Source organism: Panulirus ornatus, chromosome 33, assembly GCF_036320965.1.
Source record: "Panulirus ornatus isolate Po-2019 chromosome 33, ASM3632096v1, whole genome shotgun sequence".
In the NCBI taxonomy this organism is placed as follows: domain Eukaryota; kingdom Metazoa; phylum Arthropoda; class Malacostraca; order Decapoda; family Palinuridae; genus Panulirus; species Panulirus ornatus.
The window spans coordinates 9914141-9928500 of record NC_092256.1 but is presented as its reverse complement, the minus strand read 5'-3'; the positions used below and the strand labels follow the sequence as shown (position 1 = coordinate 9928500).

The 14360-nt window shown below is 40.2% G+C and overlaps 1 protein-coding gene across 12 annotated transcripts in view; it reads left to right on the top strand.

Moving 5' to 3' along the window:
• The window catches only part of LOC139759442 (uncharacterized), a 227895-nt gene that overhangs the window by 175270 nt on the left and 38265 nt on the right, over positions 1-14360 (top strand). For 4 of the 12 annotated variants that reach the window (XR_011715055.1, XR_011715051.1, XR_011715052.1 and 1 more), the window contains one exon: positions 1668-1880. The exons of 6 other annotated variants lie outside the window; for them this stretch is intronic. Coding sequence is in view for 1 of the 6 variants with exons in the window: in XM_071681554.1 (XP_071537655.1) it covers positions 1668-1815 (148 nt within the window). In the remaining 5 variants the exon portion in view is untranslated. Of the gene's footprint in view, positions 1-1667; positions 1881-14360 lie in introns of those variants that run through there. 2 more of the 12 variants (XR_011715054.1, XR_011715053.1) reach the window with 1 other exon arrangement.

The following is a 14360-nucleotide window of genomic DNA, read 5'->3' as shown; positions in this document are numbered from 1 at the left end:
ATGGATAATTACGTAAGTTGAGCAGATACTTACTCATTAAGTTTCATGCCTCAGTTTCAAGGCCATGCACCAAGTCTGGGTGGTGGCTGAGGAAGCAGTGTGCAATACTTTCAGTTGTCTTCCAGCCATGCCAATGAGACCACATTTGCATGTTTTCTGGAAAAGAAATAAGCAGCTTTTAGCTAGATTTAAGGGCTAAGCAGATGATTCTGGAACTTTTAACAATGGTGATGTTATTTGTATCATGAGGAGAGTAAGTTTATGGACAATGATTGTTTCAACATCAAAATTTGACCAAGATAAGGCAAGAAAAGGTTTTGCAAAAGTGGAAGTAGTGCTGCAAGCAACCGCCTTATCAACAACACTGCATCTGACTGGTGCAACATGAAAAATTTATCTATGAACAACATGATTATCAAAAGAAGAGATTTGTTATGTGAGATAAAACAGCAACAATTGTAGTCAATATTTCAATGTAGGTTGGATAAATGATAAAAACATGCAGTGGCAACTTTCGTGAGACTCAGGCCTTACTTTTGTATTTTTAAGTGCATTGTGCTGAATCGTCTACAAAACTTTGCCCATTATTACAGTGAAAGTAGTGGATGAGAAAGTCTTAAGTGATTTCTTTTCAATGTTATATGAATATATTTAAACATGTAGAGTTAGATCCATTTTTTAAACAACATGAATGTGAATTTTGAGGGTTGGAGAGGAAAGCTTGTAGGACGTTAATGGGTGAATTTCCTACTTCACATACTGGGATTGGCATTAAAATGCTGACTGAATGTTATAAACTTCCTGTCTTTCTAGATCCAAGGTGGTTACATCGCTTACTAAACAGGTTAAACCATTATAAAAGGTTCCTTCAAATCCTGCAGAGGTGGCAAATGCTGTACACAGCTATTGTGCAATATAAGGTTATTCATAATCCCTTTGACCATCAAAATTTTCCAACCAAACCAGATGTGCAAGATGCTTAATATAATATTTTCTATACAGTGGTCCTGTATTTTGTGATGACTGGTTTCCCTTAAACTTATCATAAAGGTATTAAATATGAGAAATGTTAATTTGCATTTTATATAATTTGTTTAATATTTCCTTTTCTGCATGATTTCCTTCGGTTCTTTGAGTATATCAAATCTTCTGGAATTAATGATTTTAAGTTAATTTCATTACTGACTGACTAGTAAATCCATGCAAGGAAGTACTGCTGTCCTGAGTGAGGAGTGTTGAAGTAATACCTTGAATCTTCTTAGAGCCTCTATGTATGGTTGGTTTGTCTATTTTCTGTCTCATTAAACTACCACGACCAGGCTAAAAAAAATTTTCTTCCTGCATACACAAAAAGTATGCTCTTTTTTTCCATCTGAACACCTTTATTCAACCTTTTAATTTTTTTTCTATCTCTTTTGGGCTGGGGTTAAGAAATGTTTATGACCCACAGCCTTTTCATTAAAAAGAAATATTTTCTTCAACAGCACAGCAATGCTTATTTTCCTTCTGTCCCATTGTACTTGAGCTGTACAGCAATTTCTAAGTTTTGCAGAAAAATCTTTCTTTTTTTTCAATACCAAAGTTCCTCATTTTTGAGTTTAATTATCTCCTTGACATATATTTACTTTTACCTCTTTCAAATCATCCTGGACCAATTCTTGATGAAGGATAGAAGTATTCAAGATTGTCTGCCACTGTGTTCCATCTCTCCTGAGTTCAAGATCAAGACTACATTTACTTCTTTACCTAGCACGAGGCATTTGCTGTTTTCTGGAAAAATTTTTCCTCTACTCTAGGGATCTTCACTTATCTTAAACCAATGCATGTAGCAGATGAGCAACACATTCACATGCTATCACGTGACAATACCCTCGTTGAAGGTTAGATCTCATCTTTGTCACATGCTGGTAAAATGCATTTTCAATAACAAATTACTAAATGCATGTAAACCTTTCTTCTCACTTTCTTTCTGAATTATATACAGATATGTTAATAGTGTGATATATTTATAGATCCTGAAGGTGCATCTGTATTGTCTACAAGAAAACCTTTCCCTTGAATAGTGAACCACACACTTCAGGTTCTCTGGTCTTGTTACTCCAACCAGTATTAGTTATTAATACACTCAAGCAATCAAGATTCTTGGTAGTCATATTAATACACTCAAGCAATCAAGGTTCTTGGTAAAGGCATCTAAAACTGATTATATAAACCATTCAGACTAGCTTGGTGGTGAATATCCAGGTCTTGCCTTAAAAGAGAAGTTTTTGATGAACCTCCAATGCTATACTATATTGAAAAGAGAATTTGTAGTAAAAATGTATTCAATCTTCGGTATGAAATGCTTTTTTTCCATTTTAGATCAAAGTAAACTGCTTTAATTTTGATAGGCTGAGCTGGATAGAATGCCTTCTTTTCTCCTTTGCCTTGTGAGCACTAATGAAGCTTATAATGGGGTTTGAAGTGCAAGGAGGACAGTACCATCATTAGTCCTTATATGTTAGAGCTTTACATTCAGGTGGATGATTTATTTAATGAACAAAGTTCATCTGTCAGTAAAAGCTTATATGAAATGCCATTTTTTATTAAATGCTTCCAAGTACTATATCATAAGTTCCTTCAAAAATCAATTTTTGAGGCAAACTCTTGCATTTCATTGCCCAATTTCTAACATCTTGCACTCGGTGACATTCTACCTGAACTAGGTATCTGTCTAGACTGTATTAGATTTCCTCCAGTATGAACTGAATTTTTTTTTCACTTACAATTTTTAGGGGTAGAACAAAAACTTTCGAGTAAAGAGAAGTGACAAAGTCAATTAGAGTGAGCCAAATGTTGGGGAAGGTGAGCAGTATCTTGTAACTATGCATTCTGTTGTTCAGTAGCTCTGTTATCATAAAAAAAAACTAATGTGCAAAGAAATTATTCATCTATAGAGAGTAAGATTAAAATCATTATGTCAAAATGAAAGAAAATATGTAGTAATCTACATGTCATTACACCACACCCTTGTCCTCAGTCTCACTCGTAAACCCAAACTGATGCTTCTACACTAAAACTTCCACCCATAAACCTAGTTGCTCAAACCCTCACTCCTACTACCAAACCTTAACTGACCCCACTTTTTTCTCAGCACCTTTCTAACACCCACAGTTCACCTACACACCTATAAAATGTCCTAATTCACACATACAACCAACATATAACTTAGCCAAATTCCAAACCTACCATACTATCAACTACTCCCACACCCCATCGTCATCCAACATACCCACCAAACAACACTTCCAAACCTATATTCACATCATGATGGTATTGTTCCAAAAAATATTGGTAATTTGGATGGTCTTTTGCAACATCACTGTAACTTTTTCATTTCCACATTTTTCAGTGTACTAAAAAAATGCACCTATAAGGTGAGAAAAATCCAGCCTGGTAACGTGCAGCAAAAGTCAGGTTCTTTATATATAAAAAAGACTACAAATTCACCCTTTTGGTGAACTATGGACTCAGGGGTAACCCAAGGGCAAAAAAAAAAATAAATAAATATGTATAATGAGGTGCACACAAAATATATAAACATATTACTTAAGAATCAAGAGCCAAAATGATGGTCACTAAGGGGAAACACAATGCGCCTACAACCAAACAAACATAAAACTCATCTGTGATTCTGCAGAGTCTGTATGGTACCTAACCCCAAATGTCTCCTCTCCAGAGCCCATTCCCCACAACCATAATTGCATTCTCCCCAATGTCCCAATCATTATAAATTTTCACTGCACTCTCCTCTTCAGATATATCAAAATAAAAGATTTTTTTCCTCAAGCAACAAACTCATCCAGCACTCTCATTTTGAGGGTACAAGAATGCTTAAATTGGGCAGCAGCATAGTATACCCCATCTTAAGAGGTGGGTGGATGCATCAAGAAGGAACATAGTTAGGATGGGTAGAGTATCAAAAAAATTTTGCAAACATCCCCTGTGCTTGTGGCATAAGTGAGGAGACTCCAGTTTCTTCTTATGCCTCATTCTATGGCCTGCCAATTGATCTTAAACTGCACATACAATTTAAATTGTGATGGGAAATTAAGAGTGTAGATTGATATCCAAGAGCACTTTGTTACGTAACAGCAGATTGAAATCCATGGCACCAAAAGGGTTAATGTATATAAAACATCTTGAGAGAAATCATTATTCATAAGTAAGTATGCATTCCTGGTTTAAGGTATGTACTAATGTGAAGACTGTATGAATACTGATATGGAGACTTGCTCTCAAACAGAATTTTTTAAAGAAAACTTGGTTTTGTAGCACTATCAAATTAATTTTAACCATCTAACATTCTATACTGCCTGATGATAATATCAATGGTTGACAGTATAATTTCAATGTCCTGTAAAAACATAAACTGGCAATAATTTGTGGTGGTATGTGCAGGGTAATTATTTGTAGAATGGTTTGGTACCTTGGCATTCTATTATTGTGCCTGAAATGAGGCATGGATGGAATATCAAAAATAGTAATTCTTGGGGCCAAGCAATATGTGGATTTTGGAATTCTAAATTTTTGGAATATGGGCCAGGCTGTGGTCTGAACACATCATAACAGAGTGTTCTGCCAACCTAATTCATATTTGAAATGGTATTTTTTTTGTAATTTAAGTAAATTGTTGTATATCTAAATTTGTGCTGAACACTAACTGATATTATTTCAAGTACTTACAACCTTCGTTGTTCCCCTCCCAAAAGTTATTATGTAGACGAAGGTAGAGGTTGGCGGTTGCATATTAGTTTTAAGTGCTCAAGGTGGCATTACACAGCTAAAGGCGATATGAGAAGCAGGAGGGAGGTCTTGCACTTCATCCAGTGCAATAGCTGGTGTTGATATGCACTGAGGGTCATCAAGGATATGCTGTGGCTCAGTAACATCAAGCACAGGTAATAGGGCTTGGTGAAGGGGTTGGAGTAGCTTTTTTTTTTTTTGTGCTTACACTGCTTGGAAGTACAGTTAAGTACTACATGAAGTTATCTACTTTAACCCCTTGCCTCTATGAGCAGTCCTTAATGTTATCTGCTTAACCCCTTGCCTCTAAATGTATATTTTTCCTCAAAATTTAGAAAAAAAAATATTGTACGTTTTAATGTTTTAAATGTTTATGTAAAGGCAATGCAAATTTTTTTTTATCAATTTTGAAAATAGTTTCAATAAGGTTGTCATTATTATCCCATACATCTTGAGAGATGTAAAAAAGTGAAGGGAATGTAATAAACTCATACTAACAGCATGTACAGTCAAAGGTAGGGATGGCATCACTGGAGTTGAAGCTTGTGAAAGAAAAAAAAATCTTCACTAATGTCACTACCAGATTCTTCACATCCGTGATATCACTTTCCTGAGTCATCATCATGATAAAGCATAGAAACAATCTATGAAGAGGTTAGAACTGCTTACTCTTGTGTCTCTCCTCGTATGGCTGTGTCTGGCCGTTATGTGCTAGAGACTGATCATAATGTTGCCATCTATTGACAGACATCCTGTGTAAGATAACTCATAAGTGATTTCAGGCTCAGGAAAGGAAGAACAATACCTGAGGTTACTCAGAGTTGCTTTTTTCCATCAAATTCCAAAACAAGTATACAAGGTATAAAGAGGCAAGCATGGATTTTTTGATGAGTTTCCTAGGAGCAGTAAACACTCATTAGTTTTGTGCTGGGTGAAATTCTTTCACTCCACAAACCTCATGTATTCTTCCCCTATTGATGCACAATGATCCATGGTAATCTCCTATGGTTTTTCACTGTTCCTTTTACCAACCTTATGCTTGTCTTTGGGGTGTATAACGATTATAAGAAGTTCTTCATCCGTCATCTTTGAGAACCATAGGTGCTTCACTGTTACAAACAACCACAGCTGTCTTTCTTCTTGGGGGTCACTGAAAACTGAGTGGCCATAACTTATCCCTTGGGTGTTACCAGACTCAGCTTGCAAGTAGTTACACCATATGCAAGAAGCCATCATCATAGTGGCTGTAGCATTGTCAATGGATGGAAAAAAATTTGTTTTATCAAGGACCTTCTCATTCAAAAAGAATTCCAATATTTGAATGCTCCTGCATGGAGTGCAGCATCAAATGCAAAAGTTCAATAAAAGGGGTTCTTGGGTGTGTTTAATAATAACTAATGCCATGCATGTTCAGAGTTAATTGTATCACTTAACTTCCATGACTAAAAATAAATATATATGAATTTTGGAGGAAGTGAAAAACCTGTCTTTTAAAATGTGCATGTTCAGAGTTAATTGTATCACTTAACTTCCATGACTAAAAATAAATATATATGAATTTTGGAGGAAGTGAAAAACCTGTCTTTTAAAATGTGCCATGTCATAGTTACGGGAAAAGACATGAGAAGGTAGAGTTCCAAATCTTCAAGGTGTAAGAAAAGAAATGGTTAGCAAAACTGCCCACCCTTGAGTTGCCAACAGCCACAAGGTAATCATGTGACACAGCAGCATGCTGAGTATTGCATGGTCAAGCTAGTGATGGGGGCACACAAGCAAAAACCAGAAATACTGACAGAAAAGAAAGTGAACCAAAATTGCACTTTGGTGACAGGGTAGAAGAAACCACTCATGTGTGTCATTAAAGGTTAATAAAAGGGGAAGGAGCAGGAGAGCTGAAAACCTTCACATACTTGTATTTTATTTTTTAATAACGGGAACATAAGGAGCCAAGAAAAGAGTGCTTCTCGTAGACTCATGCCAAGATGCCTGAATGTATGTGTTGTAACCAGAATCAGAAGAATGGAGAGACAGGTAGTGTGTGTGGGAATAGGAACCTGGATGTCCTATGAATGAAGGGGAAAGAATGGTTTGGGAATATCTAAGGTGTAGAGTTTGGGGTGGTTTGGGAATATCTAAGGTGTAGAGTTTGGGGTCTGTGTGAGGATGACAACAAAGGAGATGGGTGGCACTTCTGCTGAAGGAGTTGTGGAATTAAGTTAAAAGAGTGTTAAAATGTAAGAAAGAAAGTTATGGGATGATGTTGGTGAGAATGAAAGTATGTTATGAGACATAGGTGATTCTGCATGCTTACACATTTGGTAGCTGGACCAGTGTGGAAAAGAGGCGAGTCTTCTGGGAGGAGCTGAGTGGTGCATCAATGAAAAGGACAAAGTACTGGTGTTGAGTAGTTTGAATACAAGAGTGTGACGTGGCAGTTGAGGGAATCACTGAGGGGCATGGGGTACCTGGTGGAAACGAAAAACAGACCAGTTTGTCATCTTATGTTTCGAGAAAGGATGAGTAACGGGATTACTTGATTTTCGAGAGGTGCATACGTAAGTATATGTGGGTAAATGGGATTGGGATCAACAGGCATAACTGGAGTATGGACTAACTGAAAGGCATGCAATGGAAGATGAATGAGCTGAGAGGGGTCAATGGTGTGATATCTGATCATTTGTTGGAGGAGGCAAGTGTGAAAAGTTTATACGGCTATGAAATAGGGAAGAAGGCGGTGAAAGTGAATGAGCTCAGAAAATAGACCAGTTTGTGTAGATATCAAAAGACTGGATGAAAAATGGCATCACATGAGAATGAATGAAACTATTGGAGTGAGCAAGGAATGGAAGGTAATCAGGAAAGCAGTTTAAATGTGTGAGTACAGTGTATCCTATGCAAAAGGCAGAATGTGGGCATGCAAGAGATGGTAGCATGTAGTGGGCTGAGGAAGGTATGTTAATAAGGAAAGAGATGAGGGTTGAATGGGCAATACCTGCAAGTGAGAAGTTTGTGAATAATTAGATGTTTATGAGAAAGCAGTAAGAGGTTGAAAAAGAAAGGCAAATGAGAAAGTATTTGCAAAATTCAAGAAAAACAAAACCTCTCAAGGTTTACGGTGTGAGGTGAACGATAGGACAGGACAGCAGATGGGGAAGATGTAACAGGTAATGATGGAATGGAAAAAATAATGTGAATGTGTTAGGTGATAACGTGGCAGATACAAGATGTTTAGTACAAAGAGGTACGCTAAGTGAGCATCATGGTGAACTTTGAGTATCCAGTTTTCCACAACATGGCAAAATTTTATCCATGCAATGAGCAAAGGTCGTTTGGCTAGTGGCCCAGTCCAGCAGACCACCACTTCTTAGGAAAGATACGAGGAGTGACTTAATTAGTCGGTGTTACATTGCAAATGTCAAGGTAACCTTTTGTGTAGCATAGCTGACTGACTGCTTTGGTATTACCTATGGTTTTGTACATCACCTCCATGTAATGACGTAGAACGATCATACTATTTTCTTTTAAGTACGTACTTATTTTTAACCCTAAAGTGTTAATTTCTGGACTCAAAGTATGCATCTTGAGGGTCATGCCTATGGGAACTCCATAGTTGAGGGTAAGGATTTTTGAGGCAATAACAGAGTACAGGACTCAGGCATGATGGCCAACAATGAAACTGGCCACCAACCACTTTTAGTCACTGTTGTGGAGGGTGGTATCAAATATCTTATGTGTGAGACAGTGTCAGGGAACGGTGTCAAACGCTATTTCAAATAGTATTGCGCAAAACAAGGGTTGTAGGCATGTTGTGTGAGGTCAATGGTATTGTGGTGTCAGAGTGGTTGTGTAGGTGAGAGCAGGATACTGCAGACAAGTGATACTGGGCAGTAAGAGCAAGGGTATTTCTGTAGTTTTATGGGTTTCAGGACTGGTATTATGCTGGCAAGTTTCTAGATGTTCGACGGTCTTGTTTAGCCACGAATGTCTGAAGTGCTTGAATTACAGCTGGGCCAAGTGTTTTACGTATAAGTTTGATTCATTGTCAGGGCTTGTTTCAGTAGTTTTTTAAGGTTTTAAATGCATTACTTGTATTAGAGAGGGTGGGTGAGCAGTTGTTTCTGGATGGGTTTTGTGTAGGTGTTTTCATTACTACTGTTTAGGGGTGAGGCTGGTTTGTGGCTGATATTTTTAAGTCTTATGATTAACTTTTGGAGTTCTTTGGGAGAAGGGATGCCACTGGAACTGGTCAGAAATACTTTATGTTGGGGTGCTGGTGCATTAAGAGTAGATCTATAACAAGCCAAGTTACAATGGCAGCTTATTGTGTTGAAGGAGGAGTGCTAACTTGCAGTAAGTGTGGATCTTCTTTAACCAGCCAAAGTTGGTTACTATGGGTCTTGTAGCTTATTGTGTTGAAGGAGTGCTACCTTGGAGTTTGCCTTTCAGTGATTAGGTTAGTAGTGTTGTTTAGTTTAATCTGTCCTCTGATTTCTACTGATGAGTGATTTTGTCAGAGGTGGTTTCTTTGTTTTATGAGGAGTGTAACCTATGGACAGGTTTGGCCTGTATTTCTTTATCTCGTTACATGTATTTTACAGGCTTGTTTGGAGATGCTGATGAAATGTGAGAATGCAAGATTTATGGTTGAGAAATCATCTAAATAAATATTTTACATCTGGCCATCATATAATGACACGTTATATTTCTGAAGAGCTATCAGTATAGCACTCTTTTGTTATAGGAGGTGTTGAAAGTCATGTTTTAGTGGGTTATGTTCCTGATCAAAAATTTTCACACTCTCAAATATGGACTAACCTGAGATAACTCAATATACCACACTTTAACCTAATGTGATTTAGACTAATTCAACTGGAGTCATATCAAAGGTAAGGCAGATGTTATTGAATGATTCTTACAGAAAATGCTGGTGATAAATAGGTAAGATGAAATTTAATGCTTCTTACAGAGAAAGCTGGTGATAAACAGGTACGTCAGATGAAATATAATAATCCTTAAAGAGAATGTTGGTGATAAGGGCTTGGTGGTGGAGTAGAATGCTGGTGATAAGGACTTGGTGGTGGAGTAAGTTACTGAAACGGAGATGGAAGGATACCTAATCTTGTCTACATTAACCTAGTTGTTCATACACCTATGTTAGCTTGTGGAACTTCTGATGAAAGACTGGTGCTTGATATGACTGTTAACTAATCATGTGACTGAAAAAGTTGCCTATGTTCCATGTTATCACAGAGAGGATAAAAATACATTCTGGGGAAAATCTGACAAGAAAGTTAGAAATGTGGATCAAAGGGGCAAAACTCACTGTCATGGTGGTGTGAATGAATGGATACCTGATAGAAAAGCAGTAATAGTACTTTGAGTAAAAATATACATATGGCCTAACATCAGAGAAGGAATACTTGTTATAAAAATGTACTTACGTACTTTCAGCTCAGGGATGTCCATACATGTTTTAGTTACAGGGAAAACAGGATAGATAAGGCTAAGTGATATGGTTTTTCTTATGAAAGACTGACAGGCCTTGTGCATAATGTTGTAGGGTCTAAAAGTAGCTATGGTTGGTATATACTGTGTAGGTTAACCTGTTGTTTCAGATGGTCTCCATCAGAAAAATTAATAAAGAAGCAAAGAGGATAAAAGTTTAAAAGTTAAGAAATGAGTGTAAAACCTAATCTCCAAGGGAAGGTAAATGGGTAAGTGGATATGGGAAAGTGGATGGCTCTTAAATAAGAGGCTATAAATGAGAAAAAGTGTGACAAAAAATATATAAATATTGAATTCATCACTACAGAACAAGGCAAAAAAAAAGTCTTTCAGAAAGGTGATCAGGAAATTGCCAAACTACAGATCACTCTCCGTAACAAATTTGATCTGTAAACTAATGGAAAGGATAATCAGAAATCATACGGAAGGCAACCTGCAAAGTTGAACCTACCTAGCTGGCAGACAATAAGAATTCAATGAAAAGAAGTCATGTTTACAATAATCTTTTACACTTGTGTGAGAGCAAGCTTCATATTAGCCAATATGAGGGACAGATAGCCTGAGTTTTGGAATTAAAAAGAAATTTACACTACCACATCAAGAGCTGACTATGAAGCTGCATCTACTGGCAGAAACAAGAAATAGACAATTACCTTAGTGGATCGTAGCGAAGGACAAAAATAGACGGCAGAATGCTGTAATGACGAGTAGTGGAGCTGACGGTGTGTCATCCTGGGCAGCAGGTGTACACGTCTCCTCGAACATGGGGTCACAAAGGTGATCGGGGAAATGCGAAGATAATTTCCACTGCTCTGGCCCTATGCAGCTACGTCAGAAGTAGGTGACGTTCGCCTCTACCTCCAGGTCTGCTCAGGATGGATCATCCGCTAATGTGTGGGAGGAATGATGTGCGTCGAGCACTGAAAGAACTTTGCCCTGCAATATGCTGTCGTGAAGTTGCATCGTCTGCTCCTTAAGGCACATGGATACGTAGGTTATCCACAACATCCAGTGCCAGTGAGCTGCTCTAAATGGGCACGTTTTCATGGCCCACACAGATATAACAAGTCACAACCTTCAACACCATGACATAACTCCGTCTGCGCGTCACACAGAAAACAATAGCCACACCGGACCATCCTCCAGTTATCACAGACTTGCTGCAGAAGGATGTAATTCCTTTCCTTTCAGAAGCGAGGCTTCTGTCGCAGAGATGTAAAAAGGGCTTGCTTGAAGTGGGCGGTAACTGAAGTCGAAGACAGGACTTGTTTCGCTTTCTGGGCTGAGGAAGCTGAGCGTGCCTGCCGATGCTGCTGTGTATTTGAGATGAAGTCTCTTAGCTGATTCACGAGACCCATGAATGACGAGGTTGTAATGTTGATGGGGATGGGGAAACCTGTGATCGCAATCAGCATCCCTGAGTCACACCCTCAGCTGTGATGTTATACACACAAAACCCAACAGCCTGGCTGAGAAACACAAACTTGTTGCTATGCCGTGTTTGCGGCATTGTTTGAGAGACCTCCCAGACACGGTGAAGGTGGTCTGTGTTGGTCAAGTCACAGCAAAGCACGTGGTCCACGACTTGTTACATATGAAGACGCCTTGACGTGCAATGTTGCCAAGTCCGCAAAATTTGTCCCCTGGAGCCACATAGAAAGTTGTACCGTTCCCAAGGTGTGATGGAGGTAATCGGCTGCGCCCCCTCTACTCGCTAGAATTGGCAGTAGACCAGTATTGCTTGCGTCCAGGGTCCCTAAGAGGCGTTTTATCAGGGGTTACAAAGTTTCTTTCGGGACCACTTCCCTTCTCTATCAGTCATCTTGTTTTTATCCACTACGGTTTTATGCCATGAGCCGTAAGGCCAAGAAGGGTATGTATTGCAGATGAGAGAAGGGTGGAATGGATCGCTGTTGATATTTTGCATTTTCTAAGATCTCAGGAAATTCCTGGAACCATTTTGGATGCCCTGGTGCAACGTACCACCTCTCGAGACCCTGAATGCGTTCATTGTAATGAACGTTTTGGAGTTGGGGGCGACCTTCATGACGTTGCGTTGTTGGGTGAGGGAGGGGGGATCGTAAAACTTGTCCGTTCAGCTTGATGAGATCCATGGTGATGCGGAATCGTTTATTCTGCTTTTTTTGTTCGTGACCACCATGGGATGACACCAATACCTCGTCACCTAGTGAGTGGAAGATCCCTTGCTGCACCATGCTTTCTAGAATCAGCATGCCAGGCCAGTGGGATGGCCTAGTGTGTGTGGAGTGCAAATGGCTGCACCTCCTCCAGCAGGTGGATTTTCATGGGAGGCCAGACAAGGTCCGCAGCTGTGTTTCCCTATGGAACTCCTCCGGATCCACCAGGATGTCATTGAACTCCTCCAGGGGGTCATCTGTGTCACAGAATACGTCAACGGTGGTGTCTGGTGATCCCACGTGACAATATAATGTTTGCCAAGAGAACCTCCTCATCCTGAGGAGGTGAGAGGTCAGAGTCGAAGAGACCTAGCAGTTTCAGCTGTCGTAGTCCGTTGGCTCTCGTTTCTGCACAGGTGTCTGGTGTGCATAGCAACCCCCTCACCCCTACCGATTGGCCTGCACATACCGTCGAGTAAAAACACTCTGAGAAATGAATGTACGGCAGGGGACCTGTGAAAGTCACCAAGCTTCAGCCGCTGGGTATCTTTTCCTGTTGGCTGTCGTTACTGTAGCTTCCTGCGACACACCTGAAGTGTCCCGTGTTGCCACAATGGAAGCATTGTTTCCCCCAAGTAGGACACTGCTTCTCTTGTCCTTCAGGACGGCATCACACCCATCGCATTGCTAACGTTTTCGTTGTTGCTTGCTGGCGTAGTTTTAACATCTGAACAGCCTTTGATTTACCTGCCAGATCCGTCTCGGTGTTTTAAGCTGACTCCTCGTTGCTGCACTAGGACAGGGTGTCAAACAGTTCAGGGAGAGTTGGTGGTCGAGTTTGTTCCGAGTTTCAGCAGACGCGAGTCCATGCAGTGTTCACACAACTCTGCATCGTAGCAAGCTCCCTTAGGACGATGTTGTGAAAGACCTTCCTACTCTGCTGGTAGCATTCATGGAAGCGCACCCAACGTAAGGCTACGTTGCGCTGGCACTTAAATTTCACCTCGATTAGCTGGAGGAGGTCTTCAACAAACAGGCGTGGGCCAAGGTGGCCCTCAAGTCAGGCGTGAGACTGGACCTGAGGTGTGCTGGTTGTGTGCGTTGTGACCGACTTCGTCTGCAGCCATTCTACGTAGTCCGATCAAGCACTACTCTACTAAACTCACGAACAGACGATGAACGAGAGCTTGTATAAGGTGCGGGCGGTGGTGGATGGTACTGCTAATGGTGTCAAGAGTCCAGGCTCCGGTTGCGTCCGTATTCTGCTCAACGGCTGTGGGACGAGCCAGCATCTGAGATATCATGTCCTGACACTGTAGGTGCTGCTACAGGAGTTATTGCTGCTGAGGGAATTGTGCAAGCAACTCTCGGCTGAGCAGCGAACTGTTTATAATCGAACTCTGTTATAAATGCTAACCTCTATATTGCTAATATGTCGTCCCTCCGGACTCGCCCGACGCTGCCATCTCCCTTGTCTTCGTGGATTGTCGGTCATGGCTGCCTTGGATGTGGGGGACGTTGATTCCCTGCCTGAGCCACCCAGGGACCGGTACAATCAAGAGTGATACCTTCGCATTCACGGCAGACCGCTAATACTCGTTAACGCTGTGGGAAGGCGACTAGCACAGGTAATGCACGTCGTAGGTCGGCCAGTTGTGGAGATGAGCAACTATGGCATATGGCATCTTCAAGTAGCTGACGCTGACTTGCACTACCTCCGTCATTGTAAGAGTCTTTTCACACCATTCCTTGAGCCTATTTCCCTGACCCATGTACGGATGGTGAAGCAAAGACGCTGGCGAGGAAGTGACAATGAAATGTACACGCACACAAATAAGATACACAAGAAATAAACCGAGATAACGAGTACGGGTAGTGGTATTCAAAGGCCTGTCACCTCTGTTTACAGAGGGCATCATGGGTCACGCTTTC